The sequence below is a fragment of the Amphiura filiformis genome, chromosome 3 (genome assembly GCF_039555335.1).
Source record: "Amphiura filiformis chromosome 3, Afil_fr2py, whole genome shotgun sequence".
Taxonomy (NCBI): Eukaryota; Metazoa; Echinodermata; class Ophiuroidea; order Amphilepidida; family Amphiuridae; genus Amphiura; species Amphiura filiformis.
Genome location: NC_092630.1, coordinates 1,364,898 through 1,392,594, shown reverse-complemented (window position 1 = coordinate 1,392,594; position 27,697 = coordinate 1,364,898). Strand labels below are relative to the sequence as shown.

The following is a 27,697-nucleotide window of genomic DNA, read 5'->3' as shown; positions in this document are numbered from 1 at the left end:
GCCTTGTTTATGAATATGCCTGCTAATCATAGATTTCAATAAAATAGAATTGAAATAGCAAAACGGCTTGATAAAGATAGTATTTATACAAGTGATATAAATTCCAAATGCACCTTCAAAAACAGTTTATTGTTGTGTGAAATATTGGAATAAGTAAAAAATTGAGCAGCGATAAAGTAATAATGTTCACCAGCAGCAACCTGCTCAGTTATGTTAATTGGCAACATGGCATCATATCAAGGGTTGAGAGCCAGAAAGCCTCAACTCACTAGAATCACCTGCTACCACAAAATGAGCATAAAGTCGTCAGGCACTATAGAAGATACAGTTCATTAACCATGACAAAATTCAATAGAAAACAAAAGACATTGTGGAGGAAATATTGATTTTAGAAGACCAAATTTAAAGCAAGGAGCCAACTTCATGCTCATTTTGTGAGAGCTGGTCATAGTGAGTTACAGCTTTCTGGTTCTGAACCCTCGATATATTGGGCGACTTCAGACGGGATACTGAATCTGCATCCCAGCACCCTAACGTCTCTAACCGAGGCTATGTCTGTCTATGCTGCATATATTTTGTACAGTAGCAGTGTGATGAGTCTTGTAACATTTAAAAGTAGCCATATCCCATCATGCAAAGTGTAATTGAAATGCGTATTTAAAGTGCTGCAAGATGCTTTTAAAAGTCATATCGAGAAAGCGTAGCATTTACACATTCACCACACAGTGGCAGTATTTAGGTACACCCATTTGTGACACAATCTGGTCCATGGAGGCCAAATGAATCCGCACACCTCCTATGGAAGACATAACCTTAACCTTCCACACTGGAAGTGTGAATTTCAAGTGGTGTTACCAAAATGGTAACTCCATTTAAAATCTGCACCCCTTGTATGGGATGGGAGATTAAGGTCATGTCTTTATAGGGGGTATATGGATTTCAACTGGAATAGCCTATTTTTGAGTGTTTCTTATGATTCTGCAAACTTTATCAGCAAGTTTGCTGACTTATATGGTCTCTCACTAATAAAAACATGCCCACAATGTTCTAGCATATGTACTTCAACATTCCTGATGCCTTCTTTCAAAATATCAGCAGTAGAAGGGTGTAAAACCTAGAAAGAACAAGGAGAACAAATACAAACTTGTGAGATTGTACAATTAGGACTGTTGAATTCAGCAACTCAATTGATGTGATGACCTGCTCCCACAAAATGAGCGTCAAATCGTAAGTTCAGAGTTTCGAGATGTTCCATCTGTTGATGTGATGTTCTTTGTTTGAAGACACCTGTATTGGCAGTGGTTTATCCTTCGTGAATTGGAACATAATATGCTGTACTCTGTATTCAATTCTGTCGTCATTCACAAAGGACGTACCTTTGCCAGTACAGGTATCTTCAAGCAAAGAACATCAACGTATCAGTCGGACAGAATGAATGCAGTTTCCAGCAGGCCTGTAGAAAAGCTTACCCAAAATAATCAACCCGGGTCAATTTTCTTCACGACAGTGGCAATAGTGTGAACAGAAAATTTTTCAATCCGGGGCCTGTATGGGTCAAAACTGGATTAACTTGGGTCCTGGGTAAATAATCTCTTTCTGAATGTGTCCAAAATAATATGTGACGTGTTATATTGAAAGCAGACACTTTTGGGCAGGATCGTAAATGGAGAAATAGCCAAAAATCTGCCCGGGGGTGATTTTTTCACAATTTGGGTTTGTTGCGAAAGTGCGATGTAATTAATGTCTAAAATATATTGTCTGATAATTTCAGACCAGAATATAACTGGCATCTTGTATTTTTTGAGACATTTTTCAAGGTAATTCCTACTCTCAACATTGTCAATAATATTTTTAAAGGCAGATATCTCACTTTCCAATTTTAGAATACTTACGAACTCGATATCTTTGCTTAGGAATGTCCAATGTCATTGGGGAAAACGGCATATATTTGTGGAGCAAAATATCTCTATATTTAAGATGTGTAAAAACCTCAAAATTGATAACCTGCCCAAATGTGTCTGTTTTGGACATGACATGTCACATATGAAGAAAAAACTCATTGAAGTTGAACTTACCCTATCATGTACTCCCCATATAACTTGAGTTGGCACTGTAATTTTGGCCATGTTTTCACGTAATGAATCAACAGCCTCATTGCTCATCATGTGCTCTAATACTGAAATAATAATACATGAAAATTCAAATTCAAATATATTCTAGCTTAACCCCATCAGACCTATCTGCCGATTGGCCAAAATGAATATTGTGTCCAATTTTGAACCAATCAAGGAGGGTATTAATGAGATCATCTGCAAATGCAAGTTTGACAATAAATAGTTTAAAGACTAGTCATAATTGGCAATTGAAATGAGCTTCTCAAGCTATCAACCAATTAGAAATGCTGTTAGATGACCAATAGTGGCCAAGGGGTTAAACAGTCTGCATGCATGGATTATTGTTCAAAGAGTAGAACTACTAATCTTTATTTGGAATAATAACACTTTACCATTGGGGCAATTACATTTTAGGTACATGTATACTACAGATATTTGAAAACAATATAAGATGAAAATCTGCTCTGTAGGCTCCTGGAGTCGGACATGTGAATTGACCCTTCGCCCATCCAGCCCACTGTGCAACACCCCCACTCACTCACCCACCCACCCACCCACTCACCCACCTAGCCAACACTGGACATGAAGACACATAAGAAGGTCACCGAGCAGAAAACCTAAACATCATTAAGCATTGATCCTTTACAGATATATATTTTTATAGTAATTATTGTATATAACAGGTTTTATATCAAAATAAACTGATTGGGATAACCAATAAAACTCACCTTTTTTGTAGAAAGGGTTATCTTTGGTTCTTAATAATTGCACTCCTCTCCAGTACTGAAACAAAGATAATAAATGCATTTAACTTATCAAGAGATACATTGTATGTTACATCCTTAGTCAGTGGGTGTGGTTTAGATTGTAAGCGTTACATTTCATTAGTTCATGGGTTTTCTCTATCAGGCTGTAGATGATAACAGCATTGTCAAACACACTTCATTTTAGTATAAGTGGAGTATCTACGACGGTAACTTGTTTTTTTCCTAAATAAAATTAGTTATTGTTATTAAAATGATATTTAGCTGAGTATAACTACTCAATATATTGGACTATATCGTATCACATCTGATACATCTATTGTATCACATCTGCTATCTACTCAGTACCCACACATACACACCACCCCCAGACCCCTACACATATGTAAATGTCGGCAAACATGGACTGTGATAGATTGCTATTTAACTACAGGCATACACCTATAATTTTTGTTCACAACACTTTTTACATTTTTTCTATCTACCATGTGGATGGACTTGCCTTACATCACCATCCGCGATTGTTAATTCACCTTTCCGGTAACACCTCCTCCAAAGTCTTCCTTTGCGTTTGGATCCCTGATGTCGACACCTGACTGTCACCCTGATGTGCACATCATTAGCAAACATAGTTATACTGCACATTTCAATACTGTGAAGTGCGCAGTAACAATGTGCACATCAATGAGACAACATCGGGCCAACAAAGGCTTATTGGATTTACTAAAAAGGTTACCTAATTATACTGCATTTTAATGCTATTTTAGATCTAGAAAAACTGTAACACTGTTGATTTTACAAACACTGACCTCTGCCGCCGCAAGATTTCTCATGACTGTGTGCCTCGTTTGTTGCTGTTTACTCACCCCAACACACCCACACACTAAGTATGCCATGATTTTATTTCATACATCTATCAAGACTTACCTGTTTGGGTAGTTTTGTGTGTCTTAATCTATAACTGAAGTATGGCAAAACGTCTGCATACTCTTCTACACTGTCAGGTAGTTCTGGGAGATACCCATTGGTTTGAGTGTGTGCATCATAGTCACTCACTTTCTCTGTTTTTATACCTTATGAATGATAAAAAAACAGAAATATTAATAGTGCTTGCAATTAGTGGCATAGCTAGGGGCTGTGGCGCCCAAGGGAAAGGTTACAGAATGGTGCCTTCCTCCCATGTGCAAAAATTTTTCAATTCTAATTGGCTTATAATCAAGTTGAATTTCAGTCTTAAAATGGTATGTCAAATCAGCTAATTTATGGTGAAATGCATGCCAAGGGCACAAAAATTGACTTTCACTGCTTGCAGGGGGTGTGCAGAATCAATCTGGAGGCACTGAACTTAAGGTCGATTATGTGCTCCCCTAAGAAGGCACCGAGGGCATGTGCCCTCCCTCTCTCCTAGGCCACTCACTGCTTGTAATAGTTTAAGAAGATGGGTAGAATGAACCATTATTTATCATATGAATGTGCAATATATGTATCATCAGTGGCATACCCAGCCCGCTCCTACCCGGAGGAGTGGGGCTGGAGAAAAGGTGATAATAAATAGGATAATAGGTGCTAGCAACCTTAAAAAATATTTATAATTCATTTGTTTCACAATTTTTAAACATTAGTGACAATTGTCCATCTTTTTTTAATAGTTATTTTTTTGCCGCCCCTTCTTCTTCTGCCGCCCCTTTTTGCCCCAAAACCCAATATACACCCGTGATCATGTCCTAAAAAATCACATTTTGAAAGCTTTAAAAAAAATCCAGATCAACTATTACCTTAAGATGAAGAGATTATTATGGAATCAGCCAAATTAGTTGCATTTGTCAGGTCAATAGAGCAATTTTGACATATAGTTTTATCAGCTCGTAATAGGCGGCAAATGTTAGGCTTTTACTACTACGCCGAAAAGTAGACCCACGTTAAGAGTGCTATTAGTTGACCTGCTTGGTCTATATTTTGTTTTGCTTCTGGCGAGATGTCAGTAGTCACAAGATAATTTTGAAATTACAATATTTTGATAATAATCCGCGATGTTAAAAGGCCCGATTACGAGCTGATGAAAGTATAATGTTGTATTCAGACATTTTAAAAGTCCGACATAGAACTCCAAGTTCAATACCTAAAGCAGCCAGTAGGGTTTCTTTTACTTTAACTCATTATTTCTGCTTAAAATGGACAGAAAACTTTCCTGACAGAATTATTACCGGGTATTAATATTATTTCAGTATTTTGGGTAAAGATTTACCAATTAAAATCAGCATGAAAAGCAAATTACTTTGCATTTACTTACCAGCCGGACATAAAAGAGAAAGTTTAGTGAGCGACTTAGGAAAGTTAGCTGCGTATAAACCAGCAACACCGCCACCCATTGAAATACCGATGACATGAAGAGGTCTACGATTTAGTCCCATTACTTTAACAAACTGAAATGATGAAGATGGAGATAAAAAGAGTGAAAAAGGAGGATAATTTATATGTTATAAAGTTGCCCCTGTAAACGTGCTAAAACTTGGCAATGGTTATTCAGCATGTTCTGCCCTTGGTTGGGTGACATTGTATATCAACCCTTCCAGTAAGCTCCAGTACAAGGCCTGTCCTTGTACAGTTATGTAATCAAATTGGGCAGCAGCCATCTTTTTTTTCAAAGTCATGGACATTGCCCCTTATTTAACCAAGCCTATGTAAATTAGTTGAGTTGAAGGATGAGTATAATATTCTATAATAAAATAAAATAAAATAAATAAAATAAATATAGTGTGCAAATATATTCTTTATATTTTTATGAGACAGAATTGGTAAAGATACATTAAATTTGACTGATTTGTTGTAACTCAGTGCGAGCGTAGTATATAGTAAATCAGCAAAATGTTCACACATGCACATCATCGGAGCATACAATATATTTTTAAATATTGTAGTTAATTCAAGTACTTTGAAGAAACTACATGTATGTGATACATTGATTTATGTATCACATGGAAGGCTGATATAAATAATAATTGTTCTTGTTTCTTCTTTTTTGGTGATATATTTACAGCTCTGAAAGAGGAAACATTAAATCCATATTGCAAACACAGCAATTCCTGTTAAACTCAAGCCACTTTTGGCCAAAAAATGGCTAATTTTTTATGCATAAAGCAAATTAAGGTGGTCTACACCCCTTGGTAAATTTGTGACTATTTTTTGCATTTATCTCAAAAAATAATACCACACTGGTAACAAGTGTTATCACTTCTCGTTGTTCGTCGGCAGCACCCTCGTCCAGATGCTGAACAGACTTTGACGAGGACCAGCATAGAAGTAGAAAGTAGAAGAAAAGTTATATGTATATAGGTGCAAGGAATCCAGTTACTACACTGAAATTTCAGTGACTCAACTTGTCTCGAATCACTGAAATTTCAGTGAAGTAAATGGATTCCTTACCCCTATAATAAAATTAATATACATAACTTTTGTTTAATACCAGTGTGTAGTTATTTTTTAAGAAAAATGCAAAATTAGTCACACAATTTATCAGGGGTGTAATAACCTATAAATAAAAGTACCCGATGACGCTTGCAGTATAGTCCCACCCCGTTTTGGGTGAACATTTTTCAAAATTGGGGGTGGGACTATACTCAATTAAAAATAAAAAATAAAAAAATTCAAGATGTTTTGTATTTTTAATATGAAAATTGATAATTTGTATTCATGTCATAGTCTATTAATGATTTCAAAATGCATTGAATTTGAATGGATCATTAATAGAGTATGACATGAATACAAAGTATCAATAATTTTCATATTAAAAATACAAAACATCTTGAAATTTTTTTTTTTTTAGGTCAACCATGAATGATCCTAGCATTTAGGTCTAGGTCCTGGGACACTCCAAAGCCGAAAAAATAAATAACTTAAAAAAAAAATTAACAAATTTTTTTTTTTTTTTCTGAAATTGTTCGAAAATATGGGGGTGTGACTTTACTCGAAGGTGGGACTATACTCGCGTCAGTACGGTAAATTAATTTCCAACTCTCAAACCCGTAGACAGGTCTGGAGCAGGCAACACTGACCTACTCAACAATTCAAAATCTGCACAAAATTGACTACTTCTGTGATAATTGATGTTGCACATATATTAGTGTCAATTATTTCCGCACAAGATTGAGATAAGGTTAAATGACATTGAATTAATTATTGCTGGAAATAATAATTGATAAGTCAAGTCATTGCTCATTCTCAGACCCAGAAACGTGACAATAATTAATTAATTAATTAATTAAGTTAACTAATTGTTCATTATCAGACTCTGAAAGGTGACATGAGATATAAGTTAATTAAGTGCTCATTCTCAGAACCCTGAAACATATAACATGTGACCTACTCAGTTTGGGGCAATTTTCTATTATATACATTGTAGGCTATCAAATTCACCTGTGTGCATCTGCTGACTTTTAAATAGTACAAATCTACAGATGTTATTTAAAGTCATGCTATTTCCATTTGATGACATATTTTTCCCCGAAAGTGCTTCTATTTGAATGCATGTCGAGAAACACGGGTGTGACAATATGGGCATTCCTTTGACTAATACCTACCAGCTGTGTGGTTGTCTGGGTATGATTTTATGTCAGAAAAAGTTATTGAAACTACCTACTGAGGCTACTGTACATGCAAGAAGGAACTTAAGATGATAATGGACCTGTACAAATTAAATGTTTTAACATTCAACATAAAGTGCCTTTTCAAAAAATGTACAAAGTATCATTTAAGCAAAAAATAAAAGAGGAAAATCATAAACAAGCATGAAAAATAAATAAACAGTGGTGACAAAATCACATCATGTGAAGTATTTTCAAACAAGAACTAAATGGCTAGAGTTGATTGAGCTGAGTTTTGAAACTTTTTATGTTTTGACAATGTCTGATTGTGGTAGGAATTAAGCCTGACCCGCAGCCTAGAGAAAGCTGAAACCAATTCTTAAACAGTTGTCGTTTTTCCTATGTTGGTTCTTGCCCATGTTAAATGACACAATAGAGAGCAAAGCCTGGATACATATTGAAACTACGCATTTGTGTGTATTGTTTGCTTTGCGTTAAACATGGTATGCGGTGTGGCGCGGTGATCTGGCGCATCAGTGCGGTGCGATAATTTGCATCAGTGTGTGAGGGAGTTGATGGATTCTCCAATTTCATGCACGGTTGAACTTGATAAAAATAGCGATATAGAGTGGATGTAAATTACATGCAAACATGATTTTACAGGAGATCTGTTGAAGAATGAGAATAAAAGTAATAATAAATAAATAAATTTCGGAATTTATATAGCGCTTTTTCCAGAGGATTCAAAGCGCTGTAATTTCACTGCGTGGTGAATCATCACAATCAGATCGCATCAACTAGGCTAGTTGCAGCCGAACCTGGCGCAAACCTATCCGCACTTAGATTGTAACATCCACCCATTTTCTGCAGCTCCCCAAATTCCATTGGGTGAAGGAAGTTTTTGATAACGAAACAACTAATCACCGATTTTGAAAGCAGGAGGAAACCGGAGATCCCGGAGAAAACCTGCGAGCATGGATCGGGATAAACCAAGTGCACATGAGTCCTTGGGCGCGCCGGGCTTGAACCCGGGACCTCAGTGGTGCAAAGCGAGGAACTTACCGCTCGCTAACTTCGCCCTCCTAGTATTATTTTGAGACCCAGCTATGTCTCTATCATGTGATATAACATGGAGATAGCATTATTTTTGCATGCCAACTCGCCATGCTGCCTTGTTGTTCCCCACTTGCAGTTGTTCCATAATAATAATTCTATCTCATGTGCTATATCAGGTGATAGAGACATGGCTGGGTCTCAAAAGAATACTTTTATTCTCTAATATTGAAGGTGTTTGGAAAAAAATTATTTGTTATTGCATTTGTTTCTACTGGAAAGTAATGTGCCAGTGAGCAGAAATTATTGTTTGTATATAAACATCTCAAAAAAAGTAACTCCCCCCCCCCCCCTTAAATTATGGCCATTATTCAAAAACGGGCGACTGTATTTCAAATCTGTAAAATGTGTTGGAAGCAGAATTTATTTCTGCGCATTTTGACACCTCATTTGTAGCAATTGTCTAAACATTGACGCCGCAGCGTACATTTAAATCATTGTAACCCAAGATTTGAAAGTTGCAGTAAATTCTATTGATTTGTATTCAGTATAATGGAAGTAAAATCTGTGTAATGATATCTGAGTGTTTTTGTATTGTTGTAAGTGCAACTTTCAAATCTGGTCCTCACTACATTAAATTGACCGGTGTTTTATTGTTTTCTGTTTTCAAATGAGGTGTCAAAATACGCAGAAATAAATTCTGCTTCCAACGCATTTTACAGATTTGTAATACAATAGCCAGTTTTTGAATAATGGGGGGTAATTACTTATTTTGAGATGTTTATTTGAAACCTGAGTGGAATATTATACTTACATGATGGACTCTTTGTGCCTGTGCTTCATATGTAAAAGAATCCTGCATATTTCTTGTTGTGTTTCCATGTCCAGGTAGATCTAGGCATATTAAATGAAACTCTTTGGGTATACGCTGTTCATTGGAGAAAATTCAAATTAATGGTTAGAAAGTTGAAATAAATGATATGGGGGGGGGGGGGGGGTCAGCTAAATTGGTGTACACACATGTGACAAAATTGAACATTTCAAGGATTTTTTTTTTCAAGTTAAGGGATGTGTGCTGGGGGAGGGTAAGGGGCAAAGATTTTATAGCCGGCCAGTGGTGTAGCGTGGGTCATCCGATTGGGGGGCACCGACCATGATTGGGGGGAACCGGGTCTGATTGGAGGGCACAAGCCTTTTTTTTGCAATTTTCCTATGGGATTTTCTAAATTTTGCAATAGATTGGGGGCATGTGCCCCCATGCCCCCCCGCTGCAGTTTGATCTCCTCATGTTGTTATCAGGTCATGAGAACTCAATGCAAATTAAATTTTCATCAGTCCTCAGTTAGTTTGATCAATGGCGGGCGCAAAGGGTGGTCGGCCATATGGCTCCAATACTTTTGTCAGTCTGTCAAGGGAAATGCACCCAGTTGGGGGAAATTATGGAGCTACCATGCAATTAAAGCGAGGGAATTGAGCCAAATTTGTTTCAGCAGTTGAGAAATCAAGATCCGTGTTCCCCTGATTTTTCAAAACTGGCACATTAGGGTGTGCCTAAAAACACTTTTCTTCTCAGATAAACTTGGAACGCACAGAGAATTTTACTTGGGTACATACAACTTGCTAAAATATCAGTAAGATCGGAGCATATTTCAACCAGGCAGTAGATATTCACAAAATCCCTATTTGTTTGCTATTTCTTACTGAATACCAGTAATTCATATTTAATATTGCATTCCCAGTGAGATATCTTAATTGGATATGTTATCGACTCATTTCCAGAGCTCAAACATAATAAACTCTTGATTCGTTTCTTATGATCATTTTGACATGTGCCATTCATGGTGAGGTATCTCAAAGAGGAAGTCACCAGAATTAATGTTTTAATGTTATTGCAGATTCGGGGATAAAATTGTCACTAATGTGGTTTTCTCTGTAATTGGTTAATGTTGTTGACTCATTCAAAGAGCTCTAACATAATGTTGCGAAACATGACTGCCTCTTGCATCAACATTTCAAAATGCTTTGTAGCAATTAATTTGTTCAACTTATTTATTGTCAAGCATTTTCTTGGTGTTCAACCTACCAACACCTCTCCCATAATAATATAGGTCTATATAGAGACATGACATGTCTGGTTGCATTCAGTACAATTAATTAAGTCTTGTTAATTTGAAACTATTCCAATGCAATGCACCCCCCCCCCCAATTTGGAAACGTATACAACAAGTCCCAAACACTTTTTGGACAAAAAGGTCCAAATTTTGTACACTTTTCACAAAATTGCCCCCCCCCCTGGAAAAAGTCCACTTTTTCAAAATCAGCACCCCCAAATAAAATCCTGTATTCGGGCCTGAGTTTGATCCTGTTTTTACATATTTTAACAGTTATAGTTATAGTTATTTTATATCTTACAATTGATAGTGGCCACCATAGATCCCTGGCTGCTGAAAACCCATGTAGCAGTAGTAGTGTTGGTTTATCTGGGTTGGCTTGCCCCCTCTCTGCATAACAATACGTGTAGCCACCTGTGATACGGTATCGCTTACGAAAACCCATCTTCCACATCGCTAACCTGCATGATAAAATACATGTATACATGTAAGATAAGTGAGTCTTAGGGGTAATGCCCTGCGTGCTAGCCATATAGGCTTCAAGTCCCAAGTTTTGAGGTATGTTCTCAAAATTTCAAGAGCTATCTTAAGAACCACCAAACCAATACTAGGCTTGTTTGTACTCATTGTAATGCATTTTTCATGCCGATTCCAAATATGGTCATGAAAATGAAGATTTTTTTTAAAACTGAAAACCTTTGTAGCCTTCCGTAGTTTCCTGACCTCAAACTGGAATAAACAGAGATACCAGTTTTCTTTTTTTTTCTTCTTTTTTTTTTTCATGATATTTTTTCTGGATTTTGAGCTAGAAGTGCTGCAATCATTTGTGATTGATTAAAAAAAATTGGGGAAAAAAATCACCCAAAAATTACAATTTTATATCTAAAAGGAACCCACAGCCGTGAGGCGCTGGGCTCCGGTTTCCAAGCTCCTTATGGCTCTCAATTATCTGTATTATTTTCGAAATTGTTTTAGCAAGTCACTTGCATCTCTGAATAAAGCATGTCAAGAAAGCTAGATATAATATACTTGCCCCCCCCCCTTCCCTATTCCCCCCCCCCCATCCCCTATACTTACTCTGAGCCACCAATCAGTAACAGATCAGGTCGTTTCATGTACAGAACGATGAGCAAACCAAAAACAGGTATTAAGAATGGCAGCAACACTGGAAGAAACATCAAGAATGCCACTCCTGCTGCTCCATACCAAACTAGTGTCTTCATGTCCATCTTTGCTGTCATGTGTGTGATGCTTCGCAAAATGTGTGCAAATTTTAGTGCCTTTTAAATACCTGGAAATCAAAGGAAATCAATCAGATCGTAATACCAATGCAGACATATTATAACATAACTATATTGGAGCTATTAATTAACTATATTGGAGCTATTAATTAGTGTCACGCTCTTCCCCTGTGATATATTTCAAATGACAACTGTCTAAGGGAGTGTTCATAAATACTCTGGTGGGGGGGGCAAATTTTTGGAAATAAGGGCCAAAAACGTGCGTTTTTAGGGTGTTTTTCGTATGCTGTGACAATCAAGTCCAAAGACTTGTACAAAGACTAATTTCAGTTCATACATTTTATTTGTTGGAAAAGACATGTTTTATTCTTATAACCAACCATTTAAATTTAAGTAACACAAAAAAGTGAAAATTACAGCAAAATTTCGGCATATACTCAAGATTTTGAATGCTTAGACTTGTGCCAAGTCTTTGATTTTTGTGACTCGATTATCAGAAAACATGCCGAAAATGCATGTTTTTGGCTCTTTTGTCAAGATATTAGTGAAATGGTGAACTTTTTCTTTTATCTCCAGTTAGGACTAAATGGATGATTAGGATTGAGCTATGTTTCATTTGGCAGAACTTGATCATATTTAGTGCTGTATCCCCTCTTACAACCTATCGACAGGTCTAAAATCTATAATGAGGTGTCACCGGGTTTGCAAGAGATAATAATACCAAATCTAACATAAAATTCACCACATCACGACCAAGCTCACATTAGGCGCCCCATTCCTTTTTTAAAGGAATTTTTATTCTGGAATAGGGAGTAGTGGGATCAAATATTTTGGGTCCTAAGGGAGTGTTCAGAAATACTGGTAAAAAGGGAGGGGGGGCCAAAAAAGTTTTCCTCTTCAAAACCCAAAATTTTCGCGCGCATTGAGAGCCTCTATATCACTTTTAACATGGACAAGTTTGGGTTTTGGGTGCTTTTGTTTGAAAAAATGATGGCACTTAGTGTACACATATCTATTAATTATATAATGTTAAAGATGATCCGCAACATGCAACATCTGGGTTGGTCTAAGAAATACTGGCACTTTTATCATAAAATTTTATATCTCTTCAAAGTAGGCTACAAATATGAATATGTACCAATCTGATCAAAATACAACTAAATCAAGAAAATATTGCAAATAAATTGGATTTCTTTGCACGTAAACTGCACACTTCAGTTTACCATTTCTCATTGCAAAATTATTTTGTATACATAGGCTCATGGTTAGATTTACCATAGGGCAGAGTGGGCACATGCCCAGGTACCACGGTCTTTGGGGGCCAAAGCTGATACCTTTGTAGGCCTACATTTGCGTGACCAAATTAATCTCACACTTGACTATTTAGCATTTTGCATAAATTAGTTCCAATTTTAACAATATTTGACCATTCAAGCTTCAATATGGCCACATTTTTTGTGCGGCTCGCGCGCATTTGTACTAGGCCTATCATAATAGCCACGGATCCAAATTATGCTGATGTACCTATGAACCTCCAAATAAATCCTCTATTTCATTTATCCCTGTCAAATCAGATAAACACCCTGATTTGGGACAAATCTAAAGTAAGTATAAAATGAAAATTTCCTTGTGTTGTGCTTCTATTTCATGCTAATTGTCCCACCGGAATATTTCAAACATTTGCCTCCCTCAATGACATGTGACCCAGATACCACACCACTGGAAACAACACTATTAAGTATGTTTGTTATATGATAATGGGGGGTCAAAAAAAGTTTTGTCTGTCAAAAGAGGGGGTCAAAAAGTTTAGCGGTCCATCGAGGGGGGGTCAAAAAAAAAAGTTTTCGAGGGAAAAATTTGAGTTAGACCAGCCCCCCTACCAAAGTATTAATGAACACTCCCTAATCAAACTAAATTGAGTCCTTAATAGGAAAGTCCAGGGTAAAATGTTTGACAAGGCATACAAATGTCAATTTATTTTGCATGCTCCGAGCGCATGAATGTACATGCAGTATTCAATTGTGTACTTTCAAGCTTCAAATCAATCAAATGTGTGCACATTGCAGTTTGAATGTAACATTATGACTCCAATGAGTAATAACTCCGAATGGTCCAGTGGTGATGTGGCAGTCTGTTAGTAATATTAATGTTTTAAATCCTCCTCATATCCTAATATAATATAATTTGTCTAACTTTTTGCTGGTGTGATTGATGCCAATTCCCACTGGGAAAAACCCTTCTCAGCAGGAAAAGTAACATATAACCCCTCTTCACCTGCTAGGGACCCCTGATGCCAGCTATACATAGCAAATCTGAAAGATTTCTTGATCTGACTACCCACATTTTTCAAAACATTTTGCAGCGCTAAGCACATTTTTTAATATTATGTATTATGTAGCCAATTGCGGAAGATTTTATTTATCAATGTACATTTAAGTATACCTCAAAATTTTGAACTGGCTTAAAATGGACAGAAACTTGTCCTGTCAGTATATTACTAATATTATTTCAGCATTTTGAGGATATTCAAACGGATTATAAAAAATATGTTTCTTGTAGTAACCTTAACAGCTAAAACAGCCAATGTTTCACTTCAACTTGTGGCTTCAATGGACAGAAACTTTGCTGACAATGATTATTAATATTATTTCAGTATTTTGAGTAAAGATTAACAAAATTGAAATCGTACATTATGGCTTTAAGGGGCATTTGGTAAGAGCAAAATATAGGGCCATTGAGAGCATGAATTGTTTTCTTTGCATTTGGCGAGAGCAAAATATACCAAACACGGGGTCATTGTAGGGGGTCATTGGGTGATAATATGGCCTTTTTAATTGAAATATATGGGATCTTTGGATGACAGCAATGCTGAAAAGAGGACCTTAACAGCCCTACAAACATTTTGCCACTAAAATATTAGTGTTCCCTTTCCTTTTGAGAAGGGGGCAAAAATATAAAAGATCTAAGAAAATTTGCATTTTTAAAACCCATAATTAATTTGCAAACCAAGAGTATAGGCTATGGATGTATATGCATGTGTAGGAGACCAGCAGACAAGATTCAAGAAAAATGAAAAATTCTCTATTCTCTAAAAGTTATAGAGAAAGCAGGGAGGGGAAGTTTGGTAAGTTGTTTATTTGATAATATTCTGGATATTATCATAATTATAGCTATAAAATAACCATTTGTCCAGCAGTTTCAAAGAACCCTTTTGTCCTCTTTAGATCAAGTGATGCTCCCATAACTATAAGTGGTATCCATTAGCGGTATCCCATCCATATCGGTATGCCATCCATTAAACTATACAACTTTACTTTTATATCTTAGATTATTCATCCAGTAGTTCAAAACATTCAAAATAATAACTATACTTTTGTCCAGAAAGTTGTTTTCTCTCTTTTATGTTAATTCTGGCGATTCACAATACGATGCACCACCAGTGTTTTATAGGAATTTCATTTAAAAAAATTGTGTGGAAATAACTCCACCTTAGGAGTGATTTTTACTGGATAATACTGGAACTTACTTTTTGCACATAGTTGCAAAAAGTAAGTTTTGGAGGATTGTAAAAATCATCAAAATTAAGATTTTGGCACCTTTAGTAGTGTCATAGAGATGTGCTAACATAGCCTGATAGTGGTTAAGGGCTGGGGTATGAACGTTTGGACAGTATTTATTTTGGGACATCAGAGCACATCAGACATATCGATTGCATTCTGAATACTGAAGAATGTCATTCTGATATCAAATAATTTTCATTTTTGAAATTCGCAATTTAATACACATTTTATGGCAAATCATTAAAATTGATATTTTTGATATTTAACAGTACTTGAAGTAAACTTTATAAATCTGATGATTTATACTTAAAGTGTATGTAGGTGGGATGAAAAGCGACGATCAATTGAAAATTTTGACCTTTAGATTGAAGATATGGATTTTTTTTCCAAAACACCAAACAAAAATTAGGTCTTTTTGGGAAAAAATCCATATCTTCAATATGAAAGGTCAAAATTTTCAATTGACCAAGCTTTTCCTCCCTGCTACATACACTTTAAGAATATATCATTAGATTTATATAGTTTACTTTAGGACTGTTATATATCAAAATTTTGAAAAATATCAAATTTTTATAATTTGTCATAAAATTTGTATTATATTGTGATTTTCAAAAAATGAAAATTATTTGATATCAGAAAGACATGCTTCGTATTCAGAATTCAATTCGATAGGTCTGAGGTGCTCTCATGTCCCACAAAAATACTGTCGAAACGCAATAAACGCTCATTTTAGATCCTTAAAATGGCAAATTTGCATTAAATTTTTCACATTTTTTTTTTTTTTTTATTTTTCACGGTCAATGACACCTAATATTTAGCGTTTCTAAGCAGAATGACCCTCATTTTCCTTAGGCCACTACTGAATTACCCCCCCCATTTCTTCAACAAAAATTGCCACTGATAGACCCCCTAATGTTGTACGCCGGTAGGCACAGGTACGTCACTTTCATATTCAAGTCCCCACCCTTGCATTAAAGACAAAATAAGACATTTTACATGAATCAGTCATTTCTCTTACTTTAAGAGAAATTAGCTGAATGTATTTGAATGGGGTCCAATTTTGTCAATGCTGCTGTTTTCCTCATTTTTGGCAAAATTTTTCATTTATTTAATTCCAGTGACCTTCAATAGGAAATTTATACCCAGTTTAATTTTTTCAACACTTTTACTAGGATCACTGAATAAGCTTGGTGCTTGGAACCAAAGTGGAGTCTGGGGAGGGGAGGGGCACTTGATATCAGCATGAACATGGATTTTCACGTGGGGGTCACTCACTACTTGACTTGCTATGCACCCGCGTCCAAGAAAAGCGTCTAAAAGGGTATGTTTTTCACCACACAGCGTCGTCGACGTCTTTTTGAAAAAGGGGTACTTTTTCAGAAGGCATCGCCATTTAGGGGTCCTTTTTCAGGCAAATACTTAGACGGGTTAGTAATATTATTGTTTGAGTGAGTTTGCACTAATTTGATAAAAATCACCACTTTTTAACTGATTCTTGTTACCTTTGTGCATGTTTTCTTTAGCATCTATAGGTCTGCAACATCAAAAAGACACCTTGGGTATCAAATTAGCTCATTTTCTTGTTTACGCCACTTAGGGTATAAATTAGATATTTCTCAGTTGACGCTAGTTAGGGTATGGCTTTTGCATGTGCTACGCCATTTAGGGTAGGATTTTGCATGTGTTTCGCCATTAAGGGGTGCAATTTGGTTATGTGAAAATTTGCCATTAAGGGTGCATTTCAGAGATGGTTGGACGCGGGTGGGTAGCCCTTTTGTGTGAGAGTGACCCCCCCCCCCCCGGATTTTCATACATCCTAAACGAGTATTAGGCCTAACATTGATCTGAAAATGCACCCCTTAGCCAAGATTTAGTATGGCAAGTGTCATTCAGTAAAATCCCAAAATTACGAAAATGTCCACTTTTTGCAGCAATGTTGCGTAAAATTTGTTGATTTTGCTCTTCCCCATGCCACCATGAAAAACAATTCCTGGTGCCACCAGTGTCATTTTCAATTGGCAATATCTTACGCAAAAATGTTTTTAAAATGTTAAAACATGTGTTGGTTTTGTTAAAAAGTTTTAATATATCATTGAAATGTTGAGTTATATAAAGGACATAAAACCAAAGGGCATAGATCCTGAGGGATGACTCTACCCCCCCCCCCCCCAATATTTGACATGGGGTGTCCATTCCATGCAATCATCCTAATTTAATTCCATTAGGCGGAGGCACCCTATTTAACATTAGTTTTGGACATTTATTTTACTGATTTTTCACCCGGATAAGTCGAGGGGGGGGATAAATAAAGTAATTAAATCCAAAGCTAAAGCTACATGCACCTCTGCCTACTGAACTACATGCAAAACCAGGATGCAAAACAGTTGTTAACAAAGTTCTTTGTATTTCAACCATCCATCAAGTGTTGATAAAGACAACAGGTGTTGTTGAAACGTCCCGGGTGAAACGTACCAACGTATACAAGTATAAAGGGAACATTCTGGATCAGATACAAAGAGTTTCATATACCGATCCTGATGAATCTGTTCAATCAAGTAAAAACACTTTTTTTAAAATAAATCAATCCCAGTTTTATATAAAAGCTTTTTATACAAAAATATAACATACATGTACTTACCTTTGAAGTTGCCGAGTATATTTTTATGTTCCTGAGTTTAATCCAAGAAAGTTGGAATCACTGACGTTCAACCTAAACCAATTCAACCTACATTTATAAGTGACTTTGACAATTCTGAACTGAACTGATTGCCAAATCCAAGTTGATATTGGCAACATACCAACTGCACACGTGTACATGTAAACAAAACACTAATAATAAATATATATATCCAAAGGTGTTGCAAGGTGATCAGATAATGAAGCCTATAGTATATTGCAACCTTTGATCATTTGTCTACTGATAATACTTCCTCTATGATGATGTGATAACATTCCTAAGGTCACATAAAACCCTGATTACACCACACTGGACAGATCACCAACTGAATGCTTGTACATTTCCAAAATCATTACTTTGTTTCCTGACTTAGGCCACAGATCATGGAAAGGTCCTTGACCCGATCGACAGCCTCATTACTGCTACATTACTTATTGTGCTGACTGTATATATGCAGGCACGTACGCAGGGGGGTGTCCCAGGGGGGGTGTGCCCCCCTGAGAAGTGAGAAACTTTTGCAAAATGATGACCTAATTGAAGCCATTTGACTATTTTGGTTTAGTTTCAAAAAGCCGAAAGTTTCTGAAATGACAGCCCATATGAAGCCCGGGGCACTCACATGTTAAGGTGGTACGGGTATGTGCGGCGGTCAAGGGTCCCTTTTTCAGGCTCTCCGGTAGTTCCTTAAGCCCCACATTTGAATCTAATCCAGTTCTTTGAGCCTCAAACTCTGACAATTGCAGCTCTTTAAGCTCAAATTTGGAAAAAATTTGGAAATTTTTAGCTCAACAGCCTATAATTTGGCCCAAATTTCAGTTCTTCAAGCCCTATTTTGCCCGAAAATCAGTTCTCAGTTCCCAAAGTTCGGCGCGGATCCGCGCCGCACACCCTTACCAAAATTTAAGTTAAGTGCCCCCGGGATATGAAGCCTTTCATGGACAAGATTTCCCTATTATCATGATTATTGTAGGCCGCTAAAGTGTGTTGAACTTTAAGTGCCGGGTGTCAAAATCAGAAACAGCCACTTGTTTAGGCCTTTATCCCCCCTCAGAAGTGCAAAACTTTTGCGAAATGAAGTCCTAATTGAAGCCATTTGGTGGACTATTTTGGCACTATTATTGCGTAAAATTTTAGTTTGAAAACCCGAAAATTCAATTTAAATGTGGTCCACTGGTCTACTGACACATAGGATTGAGACTCACGATTAAAGGCCTACTAAAGCATGCATGAATTGGTAACAAAATGTGATAAGTCGGCTGCATATCAGCGGGCCCGAATTGATTTCCATAGGCCTTTGGGCCGAGAATCCACCTTCAATCATGCCTAAAATAATCACAGGCCTCATAGACCTATTAATTATTATACTCACGATCGACCCGACCGCGCATTAGGCATGTGCCTACTCAATTACCATGGTTGCGTGCATTTAACCCAGGGCATTTATTTGACTTTTCTCTTCGCTTTTTCTCCCTTTCTCTTCTCCACTCCTTGCAAAATTTAATGGGGCGCGCCCTCTCCGCCCCCTTTTGCGTATGCGCCTGATATGTCACAATCTGGTCCATGGGGCCAAAGGAGGCATTTTTGAAAATTGAGTTACTCTAAGGGAGTGTTCATAAATACTTTGGTGGGGGGGCTGGAAAATATTTTTTTTTTTCATGTCGAAAATTTTTTAACCCCCCTCTTCGCGAACCCAAAACTTTTTGACCCCCCTCTTAATGGACCTAAAACTTTTTGACCCCCCTCATATTGGGTTCAAAACTATTTTGACCCCCCTCATTATACAGTACCATTCTACATCAAAGGACAGAGGAAACATATTAATGATACTAAAATTTGTATTCATGTACAATGAAATTGTATGTGTCGTCAAATGTCATTGATATAAAATATGTGAAATTGTGGAAATGTTTTACTGGAACTTTTTGTTGCGCGAAGCATGCTGAAAATCTTAGACTATTTTAACCCAAAATACAGGGGCGTAGCCAGTTTTCTTGGTCATGGGGGGGGGGGAAATAAAATTTCGGGGGCACATTGCATACATATACCTGTTTTGTGTTTTAGAGAGACTGTATCTGAGCATTTTATGTATTTCAGCTTCCAAAAATTTGAGGCTTTATTGGGATGTGTGCGCGACTTGCAAAAATTTTGTATTTTTTTACACTTTTTTTGCCCATGATGGGGATAAAAAATGCCTTTGTGAACCTGGTCCCACCAGGACCCAAGCGTGTCTCTATACGGAGCGACCGATTAAACAAACAAACAAACACTATTTTGGCCCATGATCAGGATGAATTTTCTTTTCCTTTGCCTTCCAGATTTTATCTTTCATTTTTTGTCAGCGGAAGTGTTTCTTTCATCTTTGTCATGGGGGCACTTTCCCCCTGCCCCCGGCTACGCTACTGCTGAAATGGTGTGTTTTGCTATTATGATGGGCCAGTTTATGGTGATTCGCGGCGCAAAAATTTGGCAAATTTACCCTATTTGGGCCCTAAACACCGTGCTTTTCGATGTGCAAAATAGGTTGCATACAATGTAGGGCAATAACTTTTTTTTCTCTCCTACTAGGATTTTTAGGGGGATGCCCCCATGGAAAAATTAGGGGGTGGAAACGTGTACCCCGGTTCTCCAAGCTCCTCTGCCTATAATTGTAATGCAACATGATTTAATTGTATATAATTTAGTGATAATAGATTAATAATCTGTACTGCATGAAACATTATTGTAAAAATTGTCAACACTAAAGAAGAGCAAAGATATTGCAGCTTTTTGGTGATTTAAAGAGCAGACCAGAAGGAACTGACACAAACCTCAAAATTAAGTTAAAGACAACAAGGCAATTTTCAAGACTTCATACGGTACTTAATTTAATATATATCTTTGACTATTGACTGACCGTCTCAAAATACATAAAGGACCTGATCAAATATCCTTATCTGGAATGAACTTTTGTTCTGGTTTTACTGGAAAATTTGCGCGCGTAGCGCACGAAAAAATTTCAGGCTATCTTATATTTTACTAATGTAGCTTTTTACACCCCCCCCTCTACGTGCCCAAAAAACTTTTTAACCCCCCTGTTCATACATCCAAAACTTTTTTAACCCCCCTATTCAGAACTCCTAAAATTTTATGACCCCCCCTACATATTTTCCAGCCCCCCTACCAAAGTATTTATGAACACTCCCTAATTATTACCTTATACAATCAGTAGGCTTTCATATATTGAAAACATGGCTATCTTTTAGAATACCCTACCATTTTACATTCACAGTGTATGTGTATGGGTCGTTCATAAAAGACCCCCATTGAAAATCTACAGTGGTAGGGTATTCTAAATCCGAAAACACCAAGCATACTTGGTTCTAAAGTTATGAAGTTTTGTGATTAGATGTATATATTTGCGTATGTATTATTGTTTCTTACTCCATATTTTTGCCATTATCTCAATTTCAAATATGCCGCCTTTGGCTTCCATGGACCAGATCGTGTCACATATATCCACAGACAGAAGTGCTTGAACACTACTGTAGTGTACTTGAAAAAGTGTACTTGAAAAAGAAAAAGGACATGTAGTCCTCTGTAACAGATGACTACATATCCTTTTTCAAGTACACTAAAAAGTACATATGTCCTTTTATGTCCTTTTTCTTTATCATGGATATGTGACAATTGAGTAATCACTCTTCCTTTTGAGGAAGCAACACATTTGGAAATGTCATGTTTTATGTCAATTTAATCCAGTAGCAATTTTCTAACATTACTTTTAATATGACATTCACCCCCTACACAAGGACTTTTACACCATATCCCACAATGCAATTGATTCAGGTGACATTTAGGTGCAGTATGCAGGCTATGATCCTGGAAAAAGAGGTTGGCACACTTTGGCTGTACATCTTTTGGTGTATCTCTGCCCCATCTCCCCTAATTCAATGTTGAAGAAAGCCCTGTTGTCGTCAGGCAATAAGAACTGTTATACACATGTTTGTTTCGCATATATGTATCAAAACAGCTGGAGCAATATATAACTCCAAATTTGGAAGCTAGATTATTTTAAAGGGAGTTTCCGGCAATCATAACATTATGCCTTTTTTTACATTAGAAAAATAATTATCAAGCACGAATCACATGGTTTTATTCAAAACAAACTCATATTGACCATAAAAACGAATAAAAAACGGTCAGCTCTCAACACACGATGTTTAAAATTCCTGCGCTGAAATTGTCTAAGCGCAATGACGTAATGGTTATTTGTGCTCAATGGTCGTCAGCCTTCATTGTATTACTGGGACGTCATTGCACTCTGCAATTTCGGCGCCCGGGAATTTTGAATATCGCTTGTTGAGAGACGGATCTTTTTATTCGTTTTTATGATCACTATGAGTTTGTTTTAGATAAAACCATGTGATTCGTGCTTGATATATATTTTTCTTACATATAAGGCATAATGTTGTGATTGCCGGAGACTTCATAGGCCTCAATGTAAGATCATAGAAAACACAATATGCAAAAATCTGACCACCAACCTTTAAGACCTCCTTTCATTTTAAATTAAGTTGAGTACCCCGAGGTCAATTGATCGATTAATCATCAATCAATCCATTGATTGGTTGATCAATCAATCAATCAATCAATCAATCAATCAAACAATCGATCAATCAAACGATCGATCAATCAATCAATCAAACAATCAATCAATCAGAAAAATCATCTGCATATCTGGCACATAAATCAATCTGTTATGAATTTCCTAATTGTGGTTTTTATTGCACATCAAATATTATTTTATATAAAAATTATAAAATATTAAGAGAATAGCTAGTTTTATCTTGTTTATCCCCCATCAATGCTGATTCACAAATTACAACACCAGTTAGAAACAGTCGTTATCAAACATGTTTAGAACTTCCATGATTGCTTACCAACTATTTGTTAGTATATCAACACAGTTGAAACCAGTTTAAAGTATACATTTTCAGAAACGAAATGATGCAAGGAATCCAACTAGCATAACAGATTCCTCCTGCAAAATTGAAGTGTTTGAAAAAATTTGGTTTTTCTTCACCAACTCGAGGAAGGTATACGGACTATACACCAGTGGCGTGTGCAAAGGGGGGGGGGCATGCCCCCCACACTTTTTGTTAGTCATTAGGTGGAAAATGTTAAAAACATCAAAATTTGCTCCTAATCAGACTCCATTCGGGGGATACCCCCCACTTTCAATGTGCTCTGCACGCCATTGCTATACACATGTCTCTTTTTACATAACAGCTAGGAATAAATAACATACTTATCTCAAGTAGAGGTCACTTCAAATCATCCTCAAGTCACATGACTTAGGAACACAGAGAACATTTTTATTCCTTGTTATGTATAAAAGAGACACAGGTAGCAGCCTACAACAAGTGCATCCTTTTGATATGGATGTACACATATGGTCTGCAATTTGCATTATCATTCCCTCTTCAGTCCTCTGAAGCACTTCCTGAAGCTACAAAATATATAAAGGTTGGGGGCATTACCAGCTGGGCGCAGTGTAATTTACCCATTACCAACTTCAAAGTAATGCGCCATTAGCTCCAAAGCTGCAGCACCCATATTTATACAACAGTCAAATATGTTGAAAAATCACCCATGAACTTTCATGTTCATTTATTTTTCAGGTTCAAATTATTATTAAATTATTCAAATGCTTAATATATTTACACCATAACGTATTTGCGAATAAACATTGACTTTGTTGTATATTTTTACACCCTGCTACGATTGGTACACACAATCAGCAGTACTGCATGACCAACAGAATCACACACACCCCCACACAGCGGCCACAAAAAACAACAGAACCGCCAAATATGCAATGGACCCGCCTCGCAAGCTTCAGCACATTCAATGCTACGATAATACACGATGTAAATTTGAGATAGACAGTGACATTCATACTTTAAAAAATTAAATATTTGCAATTAAAAACTCGTGTTTTTGAACAATTCTGAATTTTATCAATGAAAATGCAGCGATGACATCATTGGGTTAACGATTTTCCAAATGCTGATTGGTTGAGTGCGTCACTGTCAGTGATCTGTGCATGCACGGTACGGAATGATTTTTCGTATGGGTAAAATACACTGTGCTGGGGTACTCGAGTTTGGTTTGGGGGTGTGGTGTAAGCCGCTGAAAATTTAAAAGTGGACCAATTTCCGAGAAATTTGGACCCATCATTATACCAAAAGTTAAACATTTTGGCCAAATTTACCAATTTTGGTTACAGTTAGGCTAAATTATTCTGGCAAAATTTGCCTATTTTGGGGGGAAAAATTAGAAAAAGGGATCATTGATATACCAAATGGCCAAAAATGCAGCCCATGTTTGTGGTACGTCCCTGTATGGCCATTCACACTGAGTACCCCGTCAGAGGGAGAACATAGCTCCCTCATTGCTTTTTTTTTTTTTAATTTGCACACAGTTTTATCGATAGATACAATACTTATTATTAGTTTTGTGTACACAATTTATAGGCCCCATACCTTTGGTCCTAAATCTATGTTTGGTGGGAAATTATTAATATGAAACATTCAAACTACAAATTAGGGTATGAGCATATGAAAAACAGTCCAGGTTTTGAGTCCAAGTGTGAAAAAATTGAGCTCTTTATAACTCTGTACAAGGCATAGGGAGTAATAATTCTGAAGACATGTTTAAAATAGGATTTGTACTGTTCATATGAGACCAAATTTTAACCATCTTGAAGGACAGAGACACCCACACGACTTATAATGCCATTAGGTCTTTTCCTTTGGACGACCTAAAATGATGAAATAAATCAGCCTCTATTGGACCCTGTTTTCCCTCAACCTACATTTTTGACGACTAGGTTTTTTCCGGGGGCACTCCAACTTTGGAGGTGACGCGTATGTAGGGCTGTTAAGACCCCTTTTTCAGCATCGCTGTCACCCAAAGACCCCATATTTTTTTACTTAACACATGCTCTGTCACCCAAAGACCCCTACAAGTTTAGAAGTTCAATTTGAACAGCAACTTTCATTTATCACTGATTTTGTTACTTATTTTGAAAAAACAATGACATTTGAAGCCATTTAGACCTAGAAATTTGATTTTCGAGGTTTTTGCGGCGCTGTTTCGGCTCTCACCCAAAGATTCCATTTTAAAAAAGGTCATGTTCTCACCCAATGACCCCTATTTTTTTACATTTTGCTCTCACCGAATGCCAAAAATCATGCTCTCACCCAATGACCCCATATTTTTTACATTTTGCTCTCACCGAATGCCCCTTAGTGCGAAAGTGCCAGCCCTACACCTATATCCATTTCATATTGAATTAGCGACGTGTAGGGAATGACCCCCTATTTTTTACATTTTGCTCTCACCGAATGCCAAAAATCATGCTCTCACCCAATGACCCCATATTTTTTACATTTTGCTCTCACCGAATGCCCCTTAGTGCGAAAGTGCCAGCCCTACACCTATATCCATTTCATATTGAAGTGGTTTTTGTTGCCACCTCAGAAAGGCTGATACTGAATAAGGCCACATTCATTGGTACTCTTACTAACGGTTAGGCCTAAAAAAATTGTTTGATTGGCGTAATCCGACCAACCCTAAAAATAGATCTGATAAGACTTTTTTTTCTTTTCTTTTTTTTAAATATAAAAATTTAAAAAAAAAAAAAAAAAAGTTACAAGGCCTTTAATATCATACCCAATTTACAGATTAAAATGTGTGTAAAAAAAAAATTGCCGACCAACCTAATTTTTTTTTTATGTTGCGCCAATCAAACAATTTTTTAGGTCTTAGGCTATTAGTTACAAGTTTAGTCAAAAGTTTGTTATGTCAAAGTTTTACTCTGTTGAAAATAAGGTTCGCTATGTCGAATCTGACCCCGCTAACTCTAACCCTAGCAAAACCCATTTCATATTCAACATCACAAACCATGCACATAGCGAATCTTATTTCATATTTGACAAGGCAAACCTTATTTTGACAAAAGGCAAATCGAAAAAAGCCTGTTCTACGCCACGGGCCTGACCAGCCCAAAATTTTAATTTTTCTAAAATCATGTAAAATCAGTTGCTTTGGGGCCAAAATGTATCAATTTTGGCAGAACATTTTAGAAAAAATGTTTACTAAAAAACAATGCCCATCCAACTGACCCTACTTGAAAGGTCTGTCCGTCCATAGAACAGGGTTTTTTTTCGTCACCTTAAATGGAGGTAGAAAATTAAATCTTATATCCTTCTACTTGTCCTTACTTTAAGTGTTCTTAATTATCAAGATGATTTGTCTGCAAAATTAAGTATTAATTTGGAAGTCTTGTATGGCCTTTCCATTGTCACTGAATGACCACATCTCTCTAACACATGCACCTCTACATCTTGAATACCTTCTCTTAATATCTCAGCTCCAGATGGGTGCAGTAACTGTGCAAACAAAAAATGCAAGAAAATATTTAAAAATTAAAAAAAAAAAAGGAAAATTACCTGTGATTGTGATGGATATCTATATGCGGCCATAACACCTGCATGGCATTTAAGCAGTGTTTCTTCTTCATACATGTACAGATATCAAACCTCCTCAATCATGTTTGTATCTTCTCTGCTTCTTTTCAACTTCTGTTTATTCATGCACATGCTAAGTTCCTGATGTAAACACACATGGTTGCCAAAATTGTCTGTCCTAATTGCGGGTCAAATAATCGAAAAGTCATCCAATTTTTCTCATTGGTTTCTATGGGACTGCAAACTAACGGCCAGATGTCGCAGGAGCCAATGTTGGAAAGTTGCCAAATTTGTTTCTTAACCATTTGTTTATACAGGACAGGAAATTGTCAAAAGTTGTGGGGAAAATTTTCATAAGTCGCCCAATTGGGCTACTAAATCGTGGGATTGGGAAAGTTGTTAATCAATAACCAGTTTATTTGCTCAATTGGTAGTTTTCAGCCCTAATTGTGTTCAAAGCATCAAAAATTCACCCAATTTTTCTCTTCACCATTGGTTTCTATGGGACAGGAAACTATAAAAGTTGCGGAAGCCAATGTCAGAAAGTCTGCCCCGTATTTTTTCTTAACTATTGGTTTCTATGGGATAGGTATAGGAAATTGTAAAAAGTTGTGAGGAAAATCTTCATAAGTCACCCAATTGGGCTATCAAATTCTAGGTTTAGCAACCTTGCAAAGTTGTATATCAATGATCACATTTTTTTGCTCCATTGGTCATGTTGGTAGTTCATTAATAATGCCTGAGCACACTTGGGTAATTTCATTTTGGATCATTCCATTGTCATGAATGCAGCTGGTAAGCAAAACTCAATAGGAGGGGAATAGAGACACAAACAATATGCACAAACGGACAATGATGAAGCAAATGTTTTATAGGTTTTTTTCAAACTTTTATTGAATACAAACTATTCATAGTTGATGATGACAAACAGAGGAAATAAATCAAATATTTATTGAGTTACCCCTTTGTTGAATTCACAAATGACTACCAGTGCACAATAAATTAGATCAAGATCTAGAAAAGAAGGAAGGCCAAAATTAATTGCAATATTAGGCCAAAAAAAAAAAAAAAGGTTTGTCTCAAA

General features: G+C 36.6%; 2 protein-coding genes across 3 annotated transcripts in view; both read right to left on the bottom strand.

Annotated features, from left to right (window-relative positions):
- LOC140147839 (monoacylglycerol lipase ABHD6-like) overlaps nucleotides 1-27,697 on the bottom strand; it is a 79,694-nt gene that overhangs the window by 39,130 nt on the left and 12,867 nt on the right. The window contains exon 9 of one of the 2 annotated variants that reach the window (XM_072169596.1): nucleotides 26,368-26,535. In XM_072169596.1, the coding sequence (XP_072025697.1) occupies nucleotides 26,386-26,535 (150 nt within the window). In that variant the 3' untranslated portion in view covers nucleotides 26,368-26,385. Of the gene's footprint in view, nucleotides 1-26,227; nucleotides 26,536-27,697 lie in introns of those variants that run through there. The other variant, XM_072169595.1, reaches the window with a different exon arrangement.
- On the bottom strand, nucleotides 49-26,779 carry LOC140147838 (monoacylglycerol lipase ABHD6-like). Its single transcript, XM_072169594.1, has 9 exons — nucleotides 26,596-26,779; nucleotides 11,700-11,913; nucleotides 10,924-11,083; nucleotides 9,326-9,439; nucleotides 5,169-5,301; nucleotides 3,806-3,951; nucleotides 2,843-2,897; nucleotides 2,076-2,176; nucleotides 49-1,114 (listed from the first exon to the last, which is right to left on the bottom strand). Exons 2-9 carry the CDS (start codon nucleotides 11,861-11,863, stop codon nucleotides 971-973), a joined length of 1,017 nt encoding a protein of 338 aa, XP_072025695.1. The 5' UTR covers nucleotides 11,864-11,913; nucleotides 26,596-26,779; the 3' UTR covers nucleotides 49-970.